This window comes from Xiphophorus hellerii, chromosome 3 (genome assembly GCF_003331165.1).
Source record: "Xiphophorus hellerii strain 12219 chromosome 3, Xiphophorus_hellerii-4.1, whole genome shotgun sequence".
Lineage (NCBI taxonomy): Eukaryota > Metazoa > Chordata > Actinopteri > Cyprinodontiformes > Poeciliidae > Xiphophorus > Xiphophorus hellerii.
The window spans coordinates 23,158,517-23,184,825 of NC_045674.1; the positions used below are offsets into that span (position 1 = coordinate 23,158,517).

A 26,309-nucleotide genomic window follows, 5' to 3' on the forward strand; every position below is an offset into this window, starting at 1 on the left:
TACTGATTTTTGTTATTTTACATTTTTGTCTTTAATTTATTTAGGGATGTCAGATTAAAGTTATAGATTTGGAATGGGGATTAAATACTTAATTAAATATTGGGTGATTCTTATTCATGTTTTAGGGTAGGTTGCTGTTTTATAATTATTCTCTAAAAGTACTCAAGATCTAAATCCCCTTTGCCCATAAACTCTGCATGAACTCTACTGCATTATAATATTTGTGAGCGCATGTGTCTTCTCCCTCTGCACTCTGCCAACCCTGCTGAAGTCTTTAAAAAGATTTCTGTATTTCTCCCTCATGCATTCTGTCAGTTATTCATTTTCTGAGGTCTATAAAATACTCAGCCTTTACAGCTTTTTTTCCCCTTCCTATCACGCACAAGCACTTGTGATCTTAGATGAAACCGACTTGAAAGATTCAACCAGAGGGCAGAGAAATACTGCGTACTTTTCATTCAGTGACTTTTAAATGGTAGCACAAAAACAAGTCCCCAAAGTTCAAATCACAGCAGGCATTAGCACTTTTACTGTAATTGTCATCGTAAGCCACCTTTGTTTTTAAGTATCTTAAGTTATTTGCTAATGTGTTATTTTCTATTTATAGCTCTCAGTAATGGGCATCACTACAAGATGCATTATGTAAATGATGCTCCTTTAGGTTCCTTTTGTGTTGCTCTCATCGTTATTATGAATGCGGTGCCGACTTGTGTTCCCTTCCCAAGTGCCAGAGAACGTTCTGATCTAGTTTACCCACTCGCAGTTTTCATGTTTTTAACTAGGTCGAAGGAGAAGGAGCGAGCAGGTGAAAAAGTCAGATAGAGTTCATGCGAATTTCTTCCTTTGAATTTTTTTTTTTTTTTTTTTTTGACTTGAAATGTGTTCTTTTTTGGGGGATTCCAAATCATATCAGCCTCCCCTCAAGCATCCCTTTTGTGTTTTCATCACTCAGTTTGCTGCCTGCCACAGCTCCTTCTGCCTGTCTCTTATCCTGTCATCCTGTGAGCATATCTGTCATACCACAGAGAGAACAACTGTTCAGTCAAAGAAGAGTTGTACCATTTTGCAAGTATTTTACCGACTTATTTCATTTTTTAGTGGCAGTTGAGGTCAGGACTGTGGGATGTTTTGTGCATTACAGTGTAGAAAAATGTTTCTTTACAGCAAAATACAAAAAGCCTCTAGTGTATTGTGGTTGTCGTCTGAGCTTGCTTCTTTTTACTTCTGTTTCTGGGACTTTATTAAAGAAATACAATTTCTTCATCATCTTTAAAGCTGTTATTAAAGGTTTTACATTTTTCTCTCCATTTTTTTCTTTTGCTCCTCCTGCTCATGGCATGTTTTGACCATGGGTATTGTTACTTCAAGTGATCGGAACGTAATGTTCCTTCTTGCTCTTTAATCTCACATTCAGGCATTGTCTGAATCCATTGCTTAATTTGCTTTTAAACATTTTACTTCGATCATGGGGCTGCACACCCTGGTGTGGTGCCCCTGTTGTGCCAAGGCTCTGTACCAAGCTGAGCCACAGGGAGGCTCAGATTTTCAGGAGCACTCAAGGCTGTCTTTGATCACACATTCGAGTCTTTTTTCTGTTAAAGTGCATTCAGTCAAGAGCAGTCACCCTTTGAACGTAAGCTTGCACTTTCAGCTTGATCACATAAATTCGGCAATATCAGTTATGACCAAAGAATTACTTATAGTGTCGGTCTCTTTATGTTTCTGAGTATCTATGTGTGTTTGTGATCCTTATTTAGACAGATTTAGACAGCTTTATGTTCCCACGGGGCTTGAAGTGCCAATAATGTGAAAAGTATTAAATCTTTGTATAGCAGCTTTGAATTAAACTTGGTAGACTAAAGGTAAACATTGAAATTAGTAAATCATTATTAAAAGAATGAAAACAATCCTTTGAAGGAAGATTTCATCTTAAAATAGTGCAGGATCCATTTCTATTCTCAGAATTTTACGACAAAGGTATTAAATAGAGCCTAAATCAGTCTTTCCTGTATCGCATATATGCATATTTTAATGTTTTTATTTAAGATTTGATTTCTTCTCTCCTGTTTTTCTTCTTCTAACCCACAGGGTCTGTCCACTGTGTCAGGGGTCTCCTATAAAGAAGAACATCCAGGCTCCCTGGAGCAGTCTCAGTCCTTCACTGATATTCCCACGATGCATGCCAAAGCTGAGTCCAAGAAGAGAAGGGCCCCAGTACCACCTGCTGTCCCAGTACCCAGCCAAGGAAACACAAGCTTTAAGAGCAATCAGGTGAAGAGATAAAAACGCCGACACTGTGCGGTGCTCAGACTTAGACTCATTAGTCAGACGAAGCATGGCACTTGTTGAACACCTGTGGGTGTAGATACACACTGATTTTTAAAACTATTTTTCAACATTTGTCGTTAAAAACAGTGCTCTGATGTTGGGGTAATTTTTCTTTGTACATATGCAAAACAACTCTTCCAAACTTTCGTCCTTTTACAGTGTAGAACTGCACAGATCTTCATCCATGCATCCATATTCAAATCCTGACCAGTCTTTCTGAAAGTCTGACTGAAAAAAATATGTATTTTGACAAGAAACATTTGTGGAAATCCTTTGTGTTCAAATCTATTATGCAAAAAAAAAAATGTCAAGCGTTAAATCAAAAAGAAAAACAAATCTTTAAACTGTTTTAAATCATCAACCGTGATGTAAGCAAAAAACGGCTTTATCCCTATCTTTTTCATGTGGGTGATGTGGTAGAATGAATCATCTCCGCTGTGTCCTCTATAAAGGGGCGTCGTGGTGGAAAATGTTGTTTAGCAACTAATATCCTTCCTCACTTCATTTGATTACAGGGTTCCGTGTATTTGGAGGGGTCTGTGTTCATGATAAGTGTTACAGAGGAGAAATGTTATTCCCATGTTAACATGGACAATTGTGCTATTCTCACTGGCATAATTAAGCACACAAACAAACAGAGTACAAAGAAGCAGAAGTTGTTTCTGAGAAAATATCATCAACTCCAAACAGCTGACTGTGATGTAGGCTCAAGCCAGAGAGATTAAAATAATTATAATTAAAAAAAAAACAAGAGCAAGAATCTCTTTTCTTTTTTTCAGTGTACGTTTGATTTTATACCAGATGAGCTTATAGATATACAGTACCCCCAACACTTATGTTCCTGTAAAGGACTCCAGATTTTATGAACAAATTTACCAGGAACTATTTTTGGAGAAATAAGCCCACGGCATGACATATCATCTCCCATTCTAAAAAGCGAGCATGGAGTTATTTTTCACATATCCTTCTTTAGTGTCACACCAGACCCAACTGCAGTGTGTGGTTATGTGATCAACAGATTTGATGTGGAAGATGTAGTAATGGATACCGACATCAGTACACAGGCATTGGGAATAATGAGATTTTTAAAACAGAGCTTTATAAGGCCATTGCAGTGGAGGTAATGAAGGCAGGTCAAAGAAGAAAAAAAAACTACATCAGCCTTAATGACAGAATTATGAGGGTTAGAATCTCAGTTGTCCAATTAACTGGCAGTCATGGTTGTGACATGTCACCTTTGGGAATTTGTTTTTCTTTCTCACTTTGTTGAGATGATGTGGATGTAACAGGACCTTTTGTTCTTTGTACTATTTTAAGTGGAAACTGGTTTAAGGGGTGTGAATACTCTTGCAAGGCACTACAGGAATGGTAAATTGGTCTTAAATCTTTTTTATCACACTAACTGTTATTGCCAATGCAATAGTTTACCTATTTCATAAATATACTCAAAATAACTCGAGAATTGTACCATTTTGTTACAGTATGGGATCATATTTTATGGCTTTTTGCATGTATTTACCCGGAGGGCCAAAAATTCTTGTTGGTGCTATGTGAATGCAACTTAACATTGAAAATACATTTTTCAGTGCATTTGTTACTAAATAATAAATGTTTAATTTTCAAATCCTTTTTTTCCCTTGTTTTGCTACTCCAAAGACACTCGGTGTAATTGTTTAGCTGCTTTTAGGGATTTTAAATTTGACTTGCTCAGACAGAGATTTGATATTTATCCTTGCACCTGTCAGACTGAGGGTTATGGTTGACACCAAATCCAAATTACAACACCTCCAGGACGCTGCTAGACAGAGCAGGAGTTGGAAAGGTTAGCTGAAGACCCGATGACTGGTCTAATAATAGATGTTTCCATCTTGCTGTTGTGCGCCGTTACTAAGTCTGTGAACTGTGTCATATGTATTTATACGAGTCCTCTTGTTGCAAGAGTGCTGTCACTGTAGTGCTGGTGGCATCTCATGTTACTTGTCTCAGGATTTCTGGTGTTGAAGACTAGCAAGGACACGCTGTTGATGGCTTAGCTGGTCTTATCAACAAAACGCCACCTGTACACAGTGTTTTTGAAGTGTATGCAAATCATTGCATCAGAATAGTATATGGACTTTAAATGCTGAGGTGATGTGAGATTGTAAACTCTAAATCAGCAGGAATATATCTTGGGACAGAACTGAAATATGAGATGCTCAAAGATTACAGCTGTGCCTGACCTGTAAATTTTTTATCCGCGCTGTTAAAAAGGATTTAAACTCATGACAGTTAAGATTGCCAGAACAGCCAGGTCTGATCAAGAATGCTTCTGAAGGGCATTGGCATTAAATACTGTAATAAATTAAATACTGCATGACTTAATACTGTCAAACAACTGAACGTGTCAAATCTAATCGTTTCACAGTGAACAGTTTTGCTTTTTCATTTGCTTGAAATGTAGCAATGTATTTGCTGCAGGCGGTTGAAGAAATTGAATATTCTGTGGATGAGAACTTGAACTTATAAAATTGGCAAGATTTTGAGTGCACTCATTAAGTGTGTCAAACTTTTGCAATTGTTGAGGCTTTTTTATATTTTTGTCTTTTTTTTTTCATTTTAATCATCCTTCATTGTATCCAAGAACCTCTATCTTTGCCTTATACCAGCAAAAATACAGTTATAAATGGGTGTTCTGGGAGAGACGGGCATATTAGGAACATAATAGCAGGTCATCTGAGGACAGCTATTTATTATGACTGTCCTCATTACGAAGGTCCCTCTGATCAAAGGAAGCTTATGTGGTCTACTAATTTGATGTGCAAGATGTGGTAATGGATACTGACATCACAAAACAGGCAATGGGAATAATGAGATTGCTATAACAAAGCTTTATAAAGCCAATACAATGGAGATAATGAAGGCCGGTCAAAGAAGAAAAAAAAAAAAAAACTAAATCAGCCTTAATGACAGAATTATGAGAATTCGAATCTCTTTATTCTTGATTTTATTGGAGATATTAAGGCAAATGGGTATTTACAAACTATTACAAATGATCAGTCTTGGACAAATGGAGGTTTTGTTACACAGAGCACTCTGCACAGACCATATTTTATGTACTTTCTGTTCCTTTATTTTAGTAGCTGAAATATTAAGGCATGCATGACATTATTTGTACTTAATGCATCAAGCTACAGTAGATAAAGTTACCCAAACTACTACTTTAACTTGAATAACAATCCATTGCTGTACAGCATGCAATGTGGATGGCTGCCTGTAGAACCGCTCTCATCTTGCATGAGAAGGACACAGCAGGGTAAAAGTTAAAAACAGGCTAAGTAGCATTACAGAGCTGGAGTAAAGGAGTTTTAAAGCCAGCCGGGGGGCCTTGCAACCTCATTATGTTTTGCTTTGTCAGTAAATTGTATTTCAAATTCAATTTTGATTTTTGCCTTCCTATCTCAGTAGTTGTGCTCCCACGCTTTCCCTTTCAGCATTGGAGCCATGCAGCTACTGTTACAGAATCTTCTGGCTCTATTTTGAGAAGTTGATTCTCTTATGAAGCCTACACAGAAGAATGAAAAAAGAGCCAGAAATGATGACGGGACGTTGAGAAAGTCAAATTGAATACAGTTCAAGTTGCAATTGAGGCAAGCTACTCATATTACAGTATGAGTAGCTTACTATAATATTCTACTCATATTATAGTATCTAAAATATCCAATATCTAAAATATCTCAGTATTCACTTTTGAGTTCAAACATTTTTAATAGACATAGTGTTGATGATTAACATTTTTCATTTAAAAACACATGTAATTTTAAAGTTGTTTCTGAAAATCCTTCATTTCTCCACCTCGAAGAAAATTCAGCTAAAAACTTTAAAGGATAAGCTAGACTTTCTTGTTTGATAACTTATGTGCTTTAGAGAACTGAGGAATAGTTGACATTTTTTTCCCATTTATATTTCAGTTTTGTCAGAAAAAGCCAGTTTTTGCTTCCAGAAGTTTTTGCTTCTTGAATTATTGCTTACAAATGTGGGTTTTTTATAACCCACATTGCATTTACATTGAATAAACACAATTTTATTGTTTTTAGTCTTTGTCTTTAATATGCATCATTCATATGATTAATTTCACACTTTAATTAAAATGTCCAGGGTCCACTCACCTACCTGCCAGAGCGATCGGAGGACTGGGATGTCATACAGCATGCTTCTGTGTTGATGTCTGTTCTAGTTTACAGACCCTGACATGCCATAATATTGAATGATATATCTTGTTACATGAACCTTAAAGGTTGTTCAGTTAATTGGCAGTCCTGGTTGTGGCATGTCAGCTGTGAGAAATTGTTTTTCAGTTGCTTCCCAGTTTGCTCAGTAGAATTTATGGATGGTGTGGTTGTAACAGGACCACTTATTCTCTGTACTTTTAATATAATGTCTTTATAGTCATTTTATAACTTTTATAACCAGGTTTTGAACTTTTGTTTCTAAGTTAAAGGAGTTAAAGTTATTATCTATTAAGTCATTTAATAAAGGACTTGAAGATTGCAAAGTGAGGTAATCTCTCACTTTGCAAACTACTGATGGAAGGGGGAAAATAATCAACTCAAATTTTGATATGATCTAACATGCAGCCCTGTTTCAGTCAAATAATGAACAGACATCTGTTGTTGGATCCCTTTAAAGTACTGTGTAGTAAATTCATACATCTTTCAGCCTTGCAACATACTTTTTGTTTAAGGTTCAATGGAAACCATAGGATATACATTGACTGTGAATCTGTACACTGTGACTCAAGGAAAGTATCCTGGGCTTTCAGGATGCGTGACATCAATTTTCAACATTGGTTTTGAAGCATGCAGATAGGATGTTTACCCTCGTGGCTATAGTATCTCCAAATATGTTTCAGAAACAAAGCATTTTTTTTTCCTGAATCAGTTGGAAGCACTAGAAAAGAAGTTCACTTGTGCCAAAACCAACAGACAGCACTTCCTCTGCACGTTCTTATCCATATCCGTCCTTATTTTATAGCCCTTGTTTTGGTTGGATAGTGCTACAGCTGAAAACAGCAGGTGCTCTGGGTCCTGTAGATACATCTGTATTTTACATTCTCCAGTAGGTTTCTTTAGGATACAGTTTGTCTCTGTGTATCGATGTACAGTACAATGACCTACAAAAATATTTAAATCCCTCAATTTTTTGACATTTTGTAACAGAAAAATCCCAAACTTTCCTGCCAGCATAAAATAGAGGATGACTGTGAACTGAAATAAAAGATGCAAGATTTTCCAAACCTCTTGAGTAAACATCATCTCATAGAGCAATGTTAAGACTATCTAATGAAAATTGAAAGCAAACCTGTGAAAATGTGACTTTCCATGCTAGGAAGCTGGCAAAGAGAGCATCAGTCAGAGCTAATGCTAAATAGGGAGTGGCTGTTGAGATCACAGGTCAGGTGGATGACTCTCTGGACCCGACAACTTTATTTGTTTGAAAGTTAAAGAAAAATAGCCTTATAAAAAAGTGACAAGAAAAAAAAAGCTGTTGTAAGCTGTTGAAGTTTAAAAACTGACATTTAAAGTTTGTCACTAATGTTATTGGGAAGGGGACATGGATTCAAGATATGGTGGTCTGGTCAGATTAGACCAAAGCTGGACTGTAGACATACAGGACTATAATGAAATGGTTTAGATTGAAGAATTTTCATTTGTTAGAACGGCCTAGTCAATGTCCATGTGCAAATCTAGTGGCGACATAGTGCAACAGGATTTACAGTTAGTATTGAAGTGAAAAGTCATAGAAAACAAAGACCCAAGGTCTTATGCTTCAAAGACCCCCTGATTTATTTATTTTTTGGTAATAAAATGTGAAAACCACGTGAAGTGTCAGAAAAAGTAGGAGCTCCTTCAAGAGACAGAGGCAAGATTTGAGAAGTTAAATTTTTTTAAGTTTGATATAAACAGCATTTTACAATGACTTAAGGTAACATAGTTACTTGAATATTCTATAAAATGGCACTATTCTTCAAGAGCAATGAGTTCAGCCATAAAATAAGTCTATTTTCAGTCATACAAAATAGTTTGAATGTACCATCAAACTCAGTCAAAAGTTTGACGGTACATTTCCTTTTTGTTTTTATGCATTAGTTGTGTTCAGACTAATGTATTACCACAGCATTACCCATATGCCATTATTTTAGTGTCGATGTGAGAAATATCTAATCTTTCAAGAAACCACCCCAACACTGTAACAGGTGAATGAGGAGAGTTTTTTGGGGGCTTTGTGTGTTACCATCCGCTAAACCCGAACCCTCTTGTTGTGCTCTGTTATTGTGAAGCTGAATTCTGTAATGCGATGGAACAAGAAGTCTAGGGTTCATTACAAGAAAACAATATGCGCTTTCTTTTCTTGTGCATAGTCCTTGACGGTTGAGAGAGGACGAGGAAGGGGCCAGGATTAGGGGAACCTGGCCCCTCCTGTGTAGGACAAGTTCTCTTTGGACGTGAGTCTGTCCAAACATGTTATGTATGAAGTCATTCAGTGTAGATTGGACAAATGAATGAAACGTGAATGTTTGTGTCGGGTTCAAAGCAACTGCGGCTTAATTTTTCATGTGAGCATTGCTGGGGTTGTAACCATAATTTAAGGTTTGTCTAAATTAGAATTTTTTATTGTAAACAGAATGCGTTTGTGTTGGAGGAGTTGTTATTGACTATATCTGACTGTTCAATAAATGACAAAGATTATACTTTCTGAGTTTTACAGATTTGGTTACTTTTAAATTAAATTACTGCTTCAATTGCCTCTCTGCTGTAATTTCATCGAGTCTGAAAATAAATGTAATTATCTTTCCTTACTGATGAAAAGAAAGAGGTAAGAAAAACTAGAAATATCAGTGGGTTAGTAGAACAGGTTGGACAACAATGAAACTGGGTCAGCTGTGTGTCTCCTGATCCATTTCTCCACCCTTCGCCCCCACCCTCGTTTCTCACTGACACACATTGTTAAAACCTTTTTACATGAAACCTCTTTCATCTTACACTCACAACCCTACATCTTCATCATAACAGTGACACTGAAAAGCACAGCAGCTGTCTTCTAGCCTGCTGCTTTGAGGGGTGTTTATGACATTGGAATCCATCGTGTTTGGCTGCTATTTTTACCTTTGACATGTACACACATTTGCACAAACTCATGCAATTGTGAGTAAGCTCCTGTATGTAGACAAGCCCTTGCACACACAAATAAAATGTCTAATAGATAGGCATACATTACAGCATTCCACATTAGTGCTGTAATGTTGCTCTGTTAAAAAGACCCTTATCTGCAGCTGATGAATGGTAGCTTGGCCAGGTTTAAGCATTTATTTGCGTGGCCCTGTATGGTCAAGAATCCTCAATCATGGGGCCAGTATTCTCACAAGTTATAAAGTTTAACAAGTAAAAGACATACCAGTCTGTTCTGGTTAATTTTGTCTCTCTTTCTGTGTATTTTTACTGACTGAACAGCTGTGATTGGTGTGCTTGAATCCTGTTACATTCACAGTGACTTACAAAAGTATTGGTACCACCTGAAAATTCTCTAATTTTATCATTTTTACCTCAAACTTCAATGTATGTTTTACAGGGAAACCTTTGTGATAAACCAACACAAAGAAGTGTACAAATTTGAAGTGGAAGAAAAAGTATACATTGGTCTATTTTTTTTTCTTTTCAAATAAAAATCTGAATAGTGTAACATGGACACATATTTAGGCCTAGAAAAATCCAGAGCAAAAGTTTTCTGTCAAACCTCAGTTAATGGAATAGATTGTTTTAGTAAGGCAGTGTAAATCTTTCCGAAGTCCTGTAAACTTACTCTATAGTCCTTTTATTTAGACTAAATAAACCATTGTTGGGCTTTTTTTTTTTTTTTTTTTTTATCAAAAAATTTTATTCTAAAGCCAAAGGAATACAAATGGCTGGTATGTCCATGTCTTCAGATAACTAGTGTTTATATTTTCTCTTATCTGTTATTCACATTAGTATAAAGATTGTAATCCTTTAGTTTGTCACTGATTAGGTTTCTCTTTGAAGCATCATAGTTCTGCATGTTTTTTTGTTTTTTTTTACTGAAACTAAACAGAGCATCTTTGCGGTGAAGTCTGTTTAAGATCAAAAATAAAAATCTGTAAATGCTGATCTTCGCAACTAAACTTTTAGCACATACAAATGACTTGGAACTCACAGTGAATTCTTTTAAGGCTAAGGATTGCCTTGTAAATGTGGTTTAATATAGCTTGAAGCCTTATCTCTGATTCCCTACTCATAAGTGCATGCTGCATTCCCAGTCATGGCGCCATAAGCTCAAGAGAGCAACACGCATGTAATGCTTCTTAACAATCCTATCTATGCTGTCCAGCTCAAGCCAAGAGTATCATTATGATTATAAATGAGAGTGGGTATCCAACTGCTTGTCAGGTGAACCCCATGAAGTACTCCTTTCATGACACTGGCTTCACTGCAGTCCCGTATTTTTATTCTGTAGAGAAAACAATCACCCAAACTCGTATACAAGCATAAATACACTCATGTACACGCCGACAGACACACACACAAACAACACGTGGGTCTTCTCACGCATACACATCCATCTTCCAAGGCAAGTCAATCATCCATTGCAGCTCAACTTTGGCCCATGTCCATGTATATATGAATACTGGGGTGAGAGAAAAACAGGAGAGCCTTGAAGAAAAGGACAGCTATTTGGAGCGGGGGGAGGAGGGCATTCGGGTTTCTATATAATGCCATGCACCGGGTTCACTGAGTTCATGTGTGAACCCTGTGTGCCTGCAGAAAGACAAGGTGGCCTGATCTCTTTCATGCCCTGCTGAATGATGCAACCCTGTGTGCAACTCTGGGCATGTTGTCTGTTGAGTTTCAGAGAGAACGAAAATAGAAGGCAAGAGCTACTTGGAAATTTAAAATCGATTCTGTTATAGCCCGTCTTATCATAATAATAATGAATCTTTTAGCGCTGACCTCATGAAGAAAGAGAATGGCCTTGTCTCCCAGTAGAGTAAATTAGTTCATTTGTAACTTATTTTGTTAGACTCAGAACGTTTGTCTTGCTCGCTTTCTGTTTGTATCCACTTACTTCTTTTACATAGAAGAAACCGATTCCAAACTTCTTTTTTTATATATATATGTATGTAATTTTGTGGTTTAGCTTATTTTTTTTTCTTTCAGAATGCTAACTCATTAAAAAACTCATAATGTAGCTTAAAAGGAAACTATTGGTTGACTGTAATATAATTTTAAACTCAGGACTACTGGTGTATGGCATGCAATGAATCCAGACAATGTTGTCATTTGAATAAAAGAAAACATACATTTCTAATTTTTAAATAACATTCCTTTTTAAGATAGAACTTACGAAATATCCCAGTTAAAAGCTCATACTGGTTTTCTGTTGCAATACCACAGCATCATTTTAAATGAATTGCTGGGAGACCTTAAATGTCTTGAATTGAAGAGGAATGTTGACACACTAATGGCTAAAAGACTCAGGCCTCTGCCAGCACTCCACTCAATTTGATTACTTGGCTGTAAAATTGTTTCAGTCCTGACGGGCTGAATTTACGAAATGATTAATGCTTAAACCAGACACATAGACAGTGACTTGCAAAACTATTAATTTATCCTGAAATGTTTCTACATTTTTCAATTACAGTGACAGAACTTGATGTATTTTACTGGAATTTTATGTTGGGTGTAGTAATTTAGTGTTTTACAAAATTCAGTGCAACCACCTACCTTCAGGACAAATGTGCAACCAGAGTCCCGTTGTGTGTAAAGTCGGTGTTAATTGTACCTGAAATACAGCTGTCCTTAAAAGGCCTTTGAAGTTTGTTAGAGAACAGTAGTAAACAAACATAAATCACAAGGACAGGTAGGAAGAGCATTAATCAGAGAAGCAGCCAAATAGGGCATTATGGGACTCCTCTGAAGGAGTTGTGGAGTTCCACAACTTAGATCAGGGAATCTACTGACAGGAAGACTCTTGGTTACTGTATGGACACCAAAGATGTGTCCATACAGCAAGGGCTACTTTCACCAAAAATAAAGTGGTGTGTATGTAGGACTGTTGTACTCCGTTGATGCCAAAATTGACCTTTTTTTTGGCGTGCATCTCTTTTCTGTTCCTTCCTTTCAACAGCAGAGGGGCCTAATTTAAAGATTCAAGACCAATTTATACATGTAGACACACTGTGAAGGCAGATTTGTGGTGCTCACCAAATGAAACCCATTGTTGAAAAAATGCCATTATACATTATATTTAAAATTTATCCACATGCCACAATATGTATTGTGCTGTAGGGCAGCACAATATATCCCAAATTGATATTTATTACAGTATGAAATATGCGTCTCCTTGGACTACAATAAATATTAGCAGAGGTGTAACTACCAAGCGTTTAGCCTCTTTATGCCTGCAATTTGGTAACACTACTTGTGTAGTGCAGCATGTAAATGTTTTAGAAGGTAAAGAGAGATGGAGAGGTGCTAATAGTATAGGGTCTATGTTTACTCTGAACCAAAAGCAGAACGACATTAGCACTGTTAACTCACCCAGCATACATGGAAGATGTTACTTGATTAGATAAGGCCAAGATTATACATTAAATGTAAAACTTGAATCAGCTAAATTTCCAATAGAGTCCACCTATGCATAATTTGATGTTAGAATAAATAGATAGAAGAGCATCATCAAGACATTTTGGCCTACATGCAAAATGCTGTGTAGGTCATAAGCTAACATTGCGCATCAAACTAAATCCCAAAATCCTGGGAAATATGGTGGTGGGTGCATCATGCTATGGAGTTGCTTCTTTTCAGTGGAGGCGGTTGGTGGAGACTTTCCTCAAAAGTCTTGGAGTTGAAATCACAACATAAGATGAAGTTATGATCGTCATTTTCTCCATTATTATGGTTCACGGATCTGTCACATAAAATTCCATGGAATACATTGTTTATGGTCATCTTGTACAAAATGTAAAAAAAATTACCCTATGAATACTGTCACAAGACTCTGTATGAAGAAGGGTTTTGCATAAAATGTCTTACACTATCTTCTTTTTGCTATTTTCTGTTAGGAGGACCCTAGTTCAGAAGGCCAAAGGAAGAGAAAGGCTCCACCTCCTCCACCCACACCTTCCCCCATCACTCTGGATTCTGATGATCCTTCAGCAACTGTTGTTTCCGTTTCCAATCTCCGCAGCATTGAAATTCCCACCCCAGTCCCCCGTACCAGAACACCACAATTGCCCACGTTCTCTGATGACTCTGTGGTCATGCAGACAGCAGAAGTTTCTCGTGGTGAAAAGACACCAAAACCTCCACCCGTGCGCGATGCCACTCCACCCCGAAGTTCTCCGTCCCCCAGCAGCAGCACCACCACAGACAGCCTGGTTGTGCAGGATTCCAGCTCCGAGCTCAGCCGCAGCCTTGACGACTCAGATGTTGACCTTGACCAGGCCGGTTCCTGCTGCAGCACCAGCAGCGCGGCCAGTGGGCCTGTGCAGGTCCAGCTCACAATAAAAAAGTCCAACATGACGGCCACAAAACAAAATAAAGAGAAACGTTCTGACAGCAATTCCAGGTCAGACTCTGAATCGGCCCTGAATCTCACACTGGATGAAGCGGAGAACAACAGACACAGCGGAATGGGTAAATATCTTTTATGCTTTCAGAAAAACAATAGAAATCCTAATCAAAGTGTTCTTCTTGAACTCCTGTTAAACCGTAAATTCAAGATATATTTGACGAACAAAAATAACAAATTTCAGGTAGCGCTCACTTAACTTTGGAGAGTCGTGGCAAAGACACTGTGAGGCAGTCACAAGTTACCAGTTGAAGTTTTCTACCTGTCTGCCCTGCAGAACTGAGCTGTCACATTGCAGAAACATCTGACTCTTTACCTGTCAGAGAGGTGACGTATATACCCAGCTAAGAGAAAGGAGGCTTGTATGCCTGCGTGTGTTTGATAGCTACTTGTGGAACTTTTTTCCTTTTTTTTTTAATCGCAGTTCTTGACACAATGGAGTCCTTGTCTCGAACTTAGGCTTATCCATCTCTCAAGCTTCGTCTGTCTCTGCCTTCTTTTTCTTTATCTGCCTTTCTTTCATATGCATGCAATCACACTCAGAACTTCAGAGACGTGGCAGATTTGCATGTAGATAAATCTGTCATAGATTTACATTTCCTGACCTTTAGATGACCTTTTATTGACTTCTACGTAACCCAGAATACGCTCAGTGGCAGAGTGAGACTGCAGCGGAGGGTTGGCGTGTCTGACAGGGGCAAAGATGAGAGATACACGGACCTCAAAAAGGATGAGAAGAGGTGAGAGTGCCAGAAGTGTAGAGAGGAGAGCGTGGGAAGGTTTTGACAGAAATGGTGGGGTAACGAGGCAGAAAAACCGAGGCTGGCAGAGTTTTAAGGAAGAAGAGTGCTGCTGGAAAGGCAGATAAAAGCAGATGTAAGGTTGAAGTATGACATGACTAGTTTATAAGGCAGAAATGAATGAGAGGTAGTCATCAAGATAATTACTGAATCCATATAATACATTGCCAAAGTTGTCTTTTCCAATTATATTTAAAGAAAAAAAAAGAAATTAAATATTTTTTCTTTCGTCTTAGTGACAGCTACAGTATAAAGCTGTATTTCTTACGATGATGATCAAATAGCACTTAAGAGGAGCAGCACCAGTTACACATCTTAATGTCCAACAGCAGGACGACTTGCCTAATACTCCCACTACACAAATGTACAGCAGATTTGGAAATCAGTCGGAGTCTTCGGTCTTTAATGTTCGTCCACCATTCTGCATTCAATCTTCATGCTAACTTGGTAACCAGCACGCTGGCCAGTTGACTTGCATAGTCACCACATTTTGTTTGGGTTTTTACTCGGATATAACCACTGTTTTAGGAGACGGGCACTTAGCCTTGGAATTTGTTCTTTTACTTGCCATGCAGCTCAATTCAGGGATGTTGTTGAAGAAATTATCAAAAATAACACCTGTCTCATACTTGCATTTTTATGTGCTGAATTTGTACTTCCAACTGCAAACAATCCATCCCATTTTCTGAGGGTCTGAACAGAAGTTGAATGTAGTTGCTTCCTGCAAGTTTGTACTGAATCGTGCTAATCTATTGGTTCTGCAGACTGGTCTCCTTCTCTCAGCACACCACGCTCCATATGTCCTCTCTATTATATGTCATAAAAAATTAAGTCTAGTGAAATTGTCTGCCATCTTTAAATTTGGCCCAGTTACTCGGTCTGCTGTTTGCTGGCAGCACACGTACTGTATGCACATTTTAGCAAGTGTATTTTTCTTTCACTAAATTAGCTGCTGCATGTTTTTTTTACTTCCTTGGTGTCACTTTTCTTAAACCTGTTTATCTTCTGTTAACCGTTGGTACCCAAGATAGATTTACCCTGTTATGAAATCTCACAGGAGTAATACTTGCATTTCTACTGGGGCTGTATTTTCGTTCCACTCCTTTGACAAAGCACAATCATGACTTGTGTGTCTCCTTGGCACTGGGCTCTCAAACAGTGACTGCAGAGTTCACAAGATGCCGTAGGAGCAGCAAAACAGGTGTGAGGTTCACTTAAACGAGCCATTGGAAAGCAAATTTAACGTCTGAAAGTTGGCTGCGTTTTGCGAAGCGAACTGACACACGTGATTCGTATCTCTTTCTTGTGCAACAGCAGCGTGGTGCCAATCTGATATCTCTGTCAGTAAGAGCAAATTAAATACATGCAGCACACGTTCAGTGACAGTGCTAGAAAGCTGAAAACATAAATTAATCTAATAAGAAGAACAATTTTACCTACAGGCCAGAAAAGTCTCCAAATCATTTAATCTTCACAAGCTCGAGGGTAGAAATAATAATACATCATGTTAAAACTAGTCTCTCATTGAAGTGTCCCTTTGGTGTACGTATTATTATACATGTCTCAGTGATCGTCTTCATTAACTCATATGGTGATCACATTATTTTGCTGTCATATTTCAACTCACACTAAGTTATAACAAAGAGCCCTGTCACAGCTCTGTTATGCTTCCAAAGATTAGGTTTTTACCGCTCAGTTAATCCTGCCTGTCAGCTTATTTTTCTTTTAATGAAATGCTTGTGGTTTCTTCCCTCAATTTACTAAAATAAACATACTCTTGTTGTGGAAATTTAAAATGGGAGATAATTATGCCAAGCAGAATTTCTCAACCTTTCTATGGTTGGGCTCCTAGGTATAAATATCTGCCAAACTGTATCATATGCATTGTTTTTTTTTTTCCAACTTCTATTATTTGGTTACTGCAGCACAAACATTTGAAAATGTGCAAAATTGCAGAATCCCAAACTGACCGTAACCCTAACCCTAATCCTGCTGCTCCTGTTCAGTAAGAGTAGAAAATAGAGGAGGGACTGCCTGTTCTTTTTCTCACTTGGATAAGCTGACTATTAAAAGATTCCTCATCTTGCAAGTGTGGCCATGAACAGCACCTAGCCTCAAAAGTATAGTGCTGCAAAGAAAGACAGTTTGACCAGTAGGCTACTACCCAAACATTGTTGTCTTTAAAACAAGTTTTTATCCATCCATCAGTCCCCATGTTTATTAGTCTTTCCTTCATTTCTTTTATTGTTCCTGTTCCTTCTTGTCTTTTTTCAGGCACCATGTTTACTGTTTTACCCATAGAGAAATATTGCCCATAGATTCCTTATTAACTTTGCATAGATGTGGCAAACTGAGTTTTAAAAGGTCCTCCAACGTCATATATTTGATTGTGGATAAGTATGGAATTTTGACTTTGAAAAATGGACTGTAACCCTGTAACATGAGAGCTAAAACAGCCTGCCCCAACCTCTAGATTATCTGTTCCTTCGTGTTCTCTTCCCCTCCTCTTTTGTGCTTACAAACTGCATGACCCCACAGGATCAAATGGAAGTGGAAGAAGCAGTTCCCCTGTGTGGATTGTTGCCATCCTCTCTTTGTAGTTCTGTTTTATTTTTCCTAGAAGCTGCTCTCCTGAGATACAAATGGACATCTGTCTGAATTTTTATCCAACTTGTTTTCATGTGTGTAAATACTATGTGTCCTAATGCACTTTCCATTTTTTCTCTCCGGAGTGAGTGATGCTGGGTCCCTATGAGGTCAAGATAGTCCTTATCTATGACTGTCAATCTCAAAGCCATGTTGGTCCTTCAGGGTCTGCTATGTCCAGTTAAGGTCAACACCAATCAGTTGGAGTGCCTTTAATGTTTTTGCTGTGTGCATTTATTCAGTAACTCAGAGTATATGAAATGCATAATGGAGGAGATTGCTGAGTGATACTGAGCCACCATCTGTTACTGTACATGTTCTCAGCCTTACCATGGCAGATGACTAAAATAGAATTTTCTATTCAATTTCCTTATTTGCCCTTTTGTTGTTTCTGTACCATCTCGATTAATGTTTGATGCTTTCATCTCTAATCTGATCTGTTCTTTCCTTTGCTCCCCGCCCCGCTCCCTCTTTGTAGTGTACTGCTGTGGACCTGTGCGTCTGCGTCCCAAACACTCCTGAAGTCTTTCTCTGGCTCAGTTCTTTCTTCACCTTGGCAAACCTCTGTCATCAGCTCATTTTTTAATGTTTAAACCCTGCCTTATTGCTGTTGGACTTTCTATTACATCCTTTGTAAGCTGTTCCATGTCATTAGTTGAAAGCTATAGTTTCATATCTACAGCTTGTTAGCATTTCAAAGGAGGCTTTTGGTGTTTTCTTAAAGAAATGATATATATTATACATAATTTGCATGGTTTTACATTTCTTTTGACTCTGTATGAGTTCAGAGCATGTTGTGAGTGGACTCAATGTGGTTTGAGGAGAGTGAGGCAACGCTATCTGATACTGCAGATATGTGATAGCTATAGATCAATAGGTGGACAGTTTGTCTTTGAGTACTTAGTGTAATGCATTGGTTTAGAAATCTAAAACTTGAGTAAATGCTTTAATTGGTGCTGGTATCAGAGTTGTAATCTATGTGAAGCATGTTGGGGTTTTTTTTGTTGTTATAGGTTTTGGATTTAATAAGAGAGTAGATTTTTCAGTTCTATATAATTCAAGAGTTAAATGTAGCAAATTGTAGCAAAATTGACCATAAGAAAAAGCATGTGCTAAATGTTCTTTAATAGTGGTGGATCTGAATCCAGTAGGAAATTGAGCTAAGTAATCATAGAAAGTTTATCTATATGACACTTTTAATAGACAAATATCACACTCTGTAGTAAAATAAAAAATCAAATACCAAAATACACTGCCACTGGAAATTCATCTTAAAGACTCTGTGACCCTGACTGTAAAGATTGTTCCTAATCTAAACTAAAAGCAAAGTGCCTAATGTCAGCTAACGTGTCTGAGTAATTCAGATGCCTTTAATGAACAGTGGCAAAAAAAAATAAATAAATAAGATTATTCAGTGTTGGAGCCAATCAAGAAGCTGACTGTGTTTTGCTCTTTTTATAAGGACAACTTCATCAATATCTCCTCCAAATAGGTTTTCGATTGAAAAGATAAGTAGCACAGTTGTCGACGACATGTGTCAGTGCCTCAGTTTTTTTTGTTTTATTTTTCTTATTCAAAAGTCATATATAAAAAGACATTTTTGAGGTGTGCTGTAAATCTGACATCTTGGTTGGAAATAAAAACAATCTAGCCTTAAGCAAAGTTCCTAGGAATCATGTTTACAGTTATGAGAGTATTTTGTTTGCTATATAGTTTATTTTTCCAGGTAGCCTTTTATTTTATTTGTTTAAACTTATCTTATTGAAAGCAGTACTTGTTGTGATGTGTGCGACTACAATTTCTAGTGGTGCTCTGTTATGTCGCATGTATCTTATCAAGGACTGTATCTTATTTGAATTTTTTGAGGTATGTTGCAAATTTTAAAAGGATGTCTAATTACAAGGTCAGTAGAAATATGGCAATGAACATTTTGTTTTTGCCTTTGAAACATATTTTGTAATTAAACAACTGAAAACTGAACCAAGACAGTTTTATTTTAACTTGGCTTCTTGCATGGACAGCCATGGTCAGGTCCTGACTAATAGCACGTGTATGTGTATAGTTAGTTGACAGCTTGGGAGTGAAGACGTGTTTGGTTTATCTTTAACAGATGCATGTACTCAATGTCCTTTCTGAGCTGAAGATTTGAGAACGCTGTGTGTCTGTTTACTTGTGTGTAAGCATAAATGGGCGTGTGTGAGTGTGTGTGTGTGTGTTATCCTCTGTGTGTTGTGTGAACGTGTGCAGATTGTGGCTGTAACTGGCATGATTCAGCAGTTGCTGGGAAGGAGCTGGGAGGACAGCCCTGAGTCATCACCACATCTCCTGGAACTTACTGTTCTCTGCTCAACATTCGGACAAGGCCTAGAGCTTACACTCCTAATACACACATTAAAATACTCGAGGTCACTTTTTCCTTTTTTTTTTTCTTTCTTTTTTTTCACCACAGTGCATGTCCAGAGTGATGCTTAACTCTCACTTACATCGGTGATAAAAACAAGGTCACTCACTGTTGAAGGCATTTCAACCAGGCGTAACTACAGAAGGCCTGACAAACAGAACATTTATTTTTTTATTAACTTGGCCGACAGTTCAATGAGATCAGTGACACTCTAAATACATTTCCCAGAACCCACAGAACTGACCAGTGAATGAGTGTACTGAAGAGATGAGAGGGCATGAGGCAATTCCACCCTTTCCCTTAGACCAAAAAGAGTTAAGGACTATGTTAAAAATGGAATTAAAAGGATTTGTTTACAGTAAGTCAATCTGCACATGATATAAAATATTTTATTAAACCACAAAGGGCTGTGCCCCAAGCATGTTTAGCATATTTATCATATGCTCTGGTTTGCATGTATGTGTGAGTGGTGTCAGGATAAATGTTAAAACTTATTCCAGTAAACCACATCTTCAGAACCTCTCATTTTCTTTTTTTTTTTTTTTTAAACACAAAAACACTCTTGGCTTTCTCATCCTTTTGGGTTGTGGGTTATATTTCTGAACGTGAGAGATACATAGGGAATGAGAATTATTGGCATTGTTTTTGTGTATAACCGCTTTCTTACTTAACAAAAGTGTGCCCTGGAAAGTCTTTAATTTTCTCTCTCTCTTTTTAACCTTGGCTAACACTTCAAAATTGTGTGTTAACACTGTATTCATACAAATAATTTCTACCTATTATCCTCCAGGTTGGCTTCATTCCAAAAAGACTTCATCCATTGTCCAGAAACAAGAAACCACAGCGCCTGAGGCTGAAACTCTTTCTCTAGGCAGCAGCAGCGTTGGCGGCAGCCTTCCCGACCAAGGTTATACACCTTCTGAAGGTGCGGCAGAGGGCGAGGACTCTGGCATTGTCAGTTCCCCGTCTGATACCCAGATGACCTCTCCAAATGGGAGTTTATCAGCTGATGGAAAGACTGGTGACACAGGAGAGAGAGTATTTATTATGGAGGCTTCATGTGATGAAGAAAATACCACTTGGGGAGAAAAAGACAGGTAAACAGAAAGTCATGAAAAGCTCAGTTTGAGATTTCTCTGATTATTTTAGAAAGCTTTATACCGTTACTTTGGTTTAAGTGGTTATTTAATGTGAATATATGGGAAAAAATATGAATATATTTTAAAAAATCTTGTATGAAAACATCTAGAGTGGTTTTAGTGGAACCAAACATCATCCAGAGTTGATTATCATATGAAAACTTACTAAGTGAAACTTTGAGGAGTGCAGGCAGGAACACAGGAAACAACAGTGAAGAGTGGTTAAAAACAAAGGCCTCATGCTGAGTTTGGTTTTAGTCATTCAATCATCTTTATTATTCTCAAGCGCCAATTGTTGTGTAGCACAATAGGGAAAAGAAACAGTCATTCTTACATAACCCCATACCATACGTACACGAGCGATGAAGCCATATTGGGTCATTTGAAATCATTAAGAAATGTTGCAACTGTAGGGACAAATAATTTTTTTAAAGTCTATTTGTTCTACAACCTGGGGAAAAGATACCTGCGTCAAGAAGGAAACAACCGAGATTCTGTTGCTCCAATATCTGTTTTGGTTTTAGAATCGACCTAGTCTGGTACATTTGAGTATGGTCCCTCAGATCTATTCCAATAATTTTAGAATTGGGTGATAGTCAAGAATCTATCTCTGCCTCTGACAGTTAAAAGTCCAAATCAGCAGACAATGTTAGAAGTAAACACAGGATCGATAAAATAAGAATATTCAGTCTGAAGTCAGACCCTTCACCCCAATTGAAACTGTTGTAGTTACAAACTACTAGCACCCAAGAAAATGACCATAAACATGTATATATTTCACATGTTCAAACATTACAGGAATATGTTCACAAATATAGTGCTAATAATGAATTTGCTGACAAAATTACAAATGTATTTTCTGGTGTACCGTAAAAATAGTACTTGTACTTTATTCATGCTAGCTCTAACTCTGTGCTAAAAAGACCTAGCTTCTTCTTCTGAATTTGAATATAATTAACGTGAACATTGTTGCCACCTGCTGGCACAACATCTTAGAGATAGTGCAAAGATTTTTCTTAACAGTAAAATATGTCTCATAGTGTAGCTGTGACTTAGATGGGAAAACATGTCATCTGCAGACTTTATGCAGAACCTAATTTAAAAAAATCTTTATACCTTTCATGTGGATGGAGAATAAGAAAAAGAGCTATAAAAGTAGGGACAGGGGTTAAAATCGTATGCTTTGTAATTTTAGAAAAAGCATTTACTGTAAATAGCAAAATTGAATAATTAATAATAAGACTGTAGGAGGAATTCCCCCATGTGAGCCAGGTAATCTATAATACTGTAAAAATAATACCGCTTGAAATAATTTCCATGGCTTGTCCGACACCTGCACTTTAAGATTGTAAGTGGTCCATTTTGGCCAACTTGTTTCCAGAATTTTACTACAGTAGGTTTTATAACCAAGCACAGCTCCATTATATTATACTTGAGTTGTGTCCAAAGCTGGCTTGCTCAGCTGGGCTTTCATGCTGGGCTTTCATGGTTATGGTTTTAGGCCCTTGTTCAAAGGTCCTTGGAAGGAAAATTCTCCTCCAGATGTGTTGATTTTTCAACTTGTTGTGAAATATTTGTATGGTACTATGCCCAGACGAAGGATACTGGAATGATGCTCTCAAACAACAACCAAAAAAAAAAAAAAAAAATGTTTTGAATCCAGAGTCTGGCTTAATTCTGCTGGCTTCTTGGTATTCCAGGAAAGCATTATAGCAATGTTTTCTCAGAATCACTGAGGAACAGAGGATCCAATCCAAGTCTCCTAAAAGATAAATTTTATTTGGTTTGGCCCTCATTTTGCAATTTGTTATGGCTAATATGGCACTAATTTAGGAGAACGCTCTTTTGAACCCTGAAAGAAAAATTGAAGAAGTTAATAAACTGCATATTTGAAATCCAACAAACTTCAATAAAAATCCTGTTGAACCTTGAAAGAGACATAAAATACCAGATTTTTCTCACTCTTATAACTGAACTATACCAAACTATAAGTTTTAGAGCTACATCAGTAACTGGAAGTGCAGTGAATGAACTTCATCAAAGAGGAAGCCATAACATGTGCTCAGTAGTCCAACTAAAAGCCATGAAAGTGTTGTTTTCTCTGCTGTATGCTGCTATCCTTTATCTGTTATGAGACACTCATCATGTATCATATTATAAGTATCTTGTGTATTTTACATATATACACATTTTTTGGCACAGTGTCAGAAGCCCTCATCCAGAATCAGTCAACGGCTTTAAAGATGACTCTGAACTCACAATCCAGCTTCATCAGACTTTGGCAGATTTGGAAGCAGACCTTGCAGGTGAGAGACAGGACATCACAATGCCACAGTGCAGCTATGCAACCTTACAAAAGTAGTAATGTGGTTTTTTGTTTTTTATTATAGTCACATACTTCAGTGTATTTTATTGGCTTCATATTTGTTAAATGGGGTGAACATTACACATTTTCTAACACTGTTTACTAATTTTGATGCCACCGTGAGTCGGTATTTTCCAACATAAAAGCTGTAAAATTTGGAGAGTGTGTCAGAAATCCTTGCCCTTGTTTTTATTTTTGATTTATTTATTTTTTCAAAATAAATTCAAGTCAAGTCTAGCTCAGCTAGATAGGATACAAAATGTAAACATTTTTTTATTTCAATTTCTAATTTGATTTGACTGAATTATTCTTGCATGTAAATCTGCTTTGATCAAAAATAATTGTACTTTGTATATCTAGGTTTTTTATTCTATTAGAAAGTTAACCTCCACCCCAGGCTTAAGTCTTAGGTCAGACATGACTAGCTTCCCTGCCTCTGCTTAAATAAATATGGTGCTACACCCCTGTATCACAATGTGGCTTGATATTGATGAGCACTGTTAGTTTTTTACTGCACATAGTGAACTGCATTGACTAAGCCAGAACTTTACTCATGATCTCTCTGGTGGGTTCATTGGTCTTTGTGATGCTATTTATTCACTGAGGTTATCCAACAAACCTGTTGAGAGGAAAACAGATCAGATTAAATAGCAGTCATTTGGCTCATTGATTAATTAGACAACTTTAGCCATATCCAGAAATGACTTCTCAATCAAGAATATTTTCTTTAAATAGTTTTTCAAGGACAAATCTGCCTAGCACATATTCTGATATAAAACTGGTCCCTTTTTCAGAACATGAAGTGGTCATCTCTGCCAAAGATAGCCCTGATACCAAGTCCACAGACAGCAGCGATGTTCCTGTGTCTGTAGTGGACATGGATGTGCCAGTCACAGCCATAGATGAGGTACTGGAGGAATTTGAGTTTGTTGTAGAGCATGAAGTGAAACCACTTACAAAGACTGAATCAACTGACAACAAAGGTAGGACAAAAACAAAGGACCGGCATCTAAAGTAACCATTTTATGTTCTCTCAAAATTGTTAATTGTCTTTGTTGTTTTGTCTGATTTACAGGCTTCATTCATCACTCTGATGATGAACAACAGAACCAAAACAACAGCGCCTATACAGCTGCTCTTACCGACAAAATAAGCAGTGCAAGTTCAAAACCCTCTGAAAAGTCTATTGCACGACAGGAGATCAAATCTACAGGTAATAAAAAGGAAAAAAAGGCAAAAGACAAAAAAAGTAAAGAGAAGAAGATTGCTGAAAGCACCACTGTAAAACAGGACACGCAAACACTGGCAGTGAAATCCAGTGCTGACCTGCAGAAGACCAGCAAGCCTCCTGTGATCACAGTTGACCTTGCGCAACATAACACTCGGTCCTTCCAGCAGAAGAAGTTTGAACTTCCAGCAAAGATTCAGAGATCAGTTTCTCCTGGGAAGGATGAAGTGACACATAAAGTAAACCAGATCAGCTCTAGTGTCAGTCCTCTGCATGGTAAAATTACTCACAACGTCACATCCCGCTTCGGTATGAAAACATTCACCGTGGTCCCTTCAAAACCCTCTGTCACAAGCGTCACCAAGACAGAGCCAACTGACTCAGGAGGTCGTTTTGCTATTAAGATCGATGATCAGGGGAATATGGTGGCAGCAGGCATACCTCGCTTAAAATCCAGAAAGTCACCTAAATCAGAGATTGAAAATGGCACTCCTGTTTGTGAAAATGCCAAAGCACTTTGGAGCTCTGACAGCAGAAAAGAAAATTTGGTGACTCAAAGAAAAGGTCAAGTTGATAAACTTAAGGAGGGCACAGATGTCCTGAGCATTGCCTTGGAAGGAAAATTAAAGACCAGCAACCCAGAGTCCCAGAAAGCAACACCAAGACTTACAGTTGAAACTACAGTGGGAGTGAAAGCAGATCACAAACTGCTTAGAAAAGACATGAGTCCAAGCAGGGAGTTGACCGAGGTGGAGAGCAAGATTTCAGTGTCCAACAGTGTTCAGAGGCCAAGTAATAAACCCTCACTTCCCCCTCCTCTACACTCTGACAGAAAACAGCAACTCAGCTTTGTTAAACCATCGAGGAGGACCTCCAGCCAGTATGTGGCTTCTGCCCTCGCTCAGTACACCCCAAAGACCTCAACTAAACCTTCCAACATCCCTAAAACTACAGACTCCCCTGACTCATTGAAAACAGAGAAAGCTGAAAGTTCCAAGAAACCAGTCACTCAACTCCAATCCTCTCAGGTGTCTTTGTCAGATATTACGGAGAATGACTCTGCTTCCACAGTCAATGCTTTTTGTTCCAAGAGGTCTATGAGCTTCCCAGAGTACATATCAGACAGTCGGAGAGAGTTTGCTCAGGTGAAAATAAGCAGGGAACTATTTGAAAATAATGCTGCGGCCAAGAAACAAGTTTTGGATCCAGCCGACAAAGAAACAGCCAAGAAAAATCACAGTCACTACAACGGATCTCCACAAATACAAGTCTCTAGCAACAGCAGTGGCGATTACATTAAACACAATCAACCTCAAATCCCCAGCCCGACAAAAAGCAGTGCTCTACACTCATCTTTCAAACCGCCCATAGCCCCAAAGACCAAACCACAAGACCAGATAGGTGTAAGTAACTTTTTGACTGCAAATATTTCTTGACAAATGAAAACTAATTCAGATTTCTCATTTAAAGTGTACCTTGATTTTACAGGGAGTAAAGGATGTAGTGAAGGAAGTGAAACAGCAATCTTCAACTGCAGTATCAGACAGCACTGAGACACCTGGGTCTGTGGCAGGTTTAACCTTGTTTGGGCCTGTTAAAAAGTTCAAACCAGTCATCTGTAAATCTGTTGAGAAAGAGACATCTCTGCACAGCAACCTGATGGAAGCAATCCAGACAGGTGGAGGCAAGGAGAAACTGAAGAAGGTAAGGACAAGCTGAACGCGGTGCATTGTATGAATGGATACCCGGTTACCAAAAATCAGCAAAGGTGTTCATAGTA

General features: G+C 37.8%; 1 protein-coding gene across 5 annotated transcripts in view; it reads left to right on the forward strand.

Annotated features, from left to right (window-relative positions):
- The window catches only part of cobl (cordon-bleu WH2 repeat protein), a 49,943-nt gene that overhangs the window by 20,714 nt on the left and 2,920 nt on the right, over window positions 1–26,309 (forward strand). For all 5 annotated transcript variants that reach the window (XM_032558828.1, XM_032558832.1, XM_032558831.1 and 2 more), the window contains 7 exons: window positions 2,089–2,271; window positions 13,442–14,015; window positions 20,588–20,894; window positions 23,139–23,242; window positions 24,096–24,284; window positions 24,377–25,932; window positions 26,018–26,233. In XM_032558828.1, coding sequence (XP_032414719.1) covers window positions 2,089–2,271; window positions 13,442–14,015; window positions 20,588–20,894; window positions 23,139–23,242; window positions 24,096–24,284; window positions 24,377–25,932; window positions 26,018–26,233 — 3,129 coding nt within the window. The remainder of the gene's footprint in view (window positions 1–2,088; window positions 2,272–13,441; window positions 14,016–20,587; window positions 20,895–23,138; window positions 23,243–24,095; window positions 24,285–24,376; window positions 25,933–26,017; window positions 26,234–26,309) is intronic.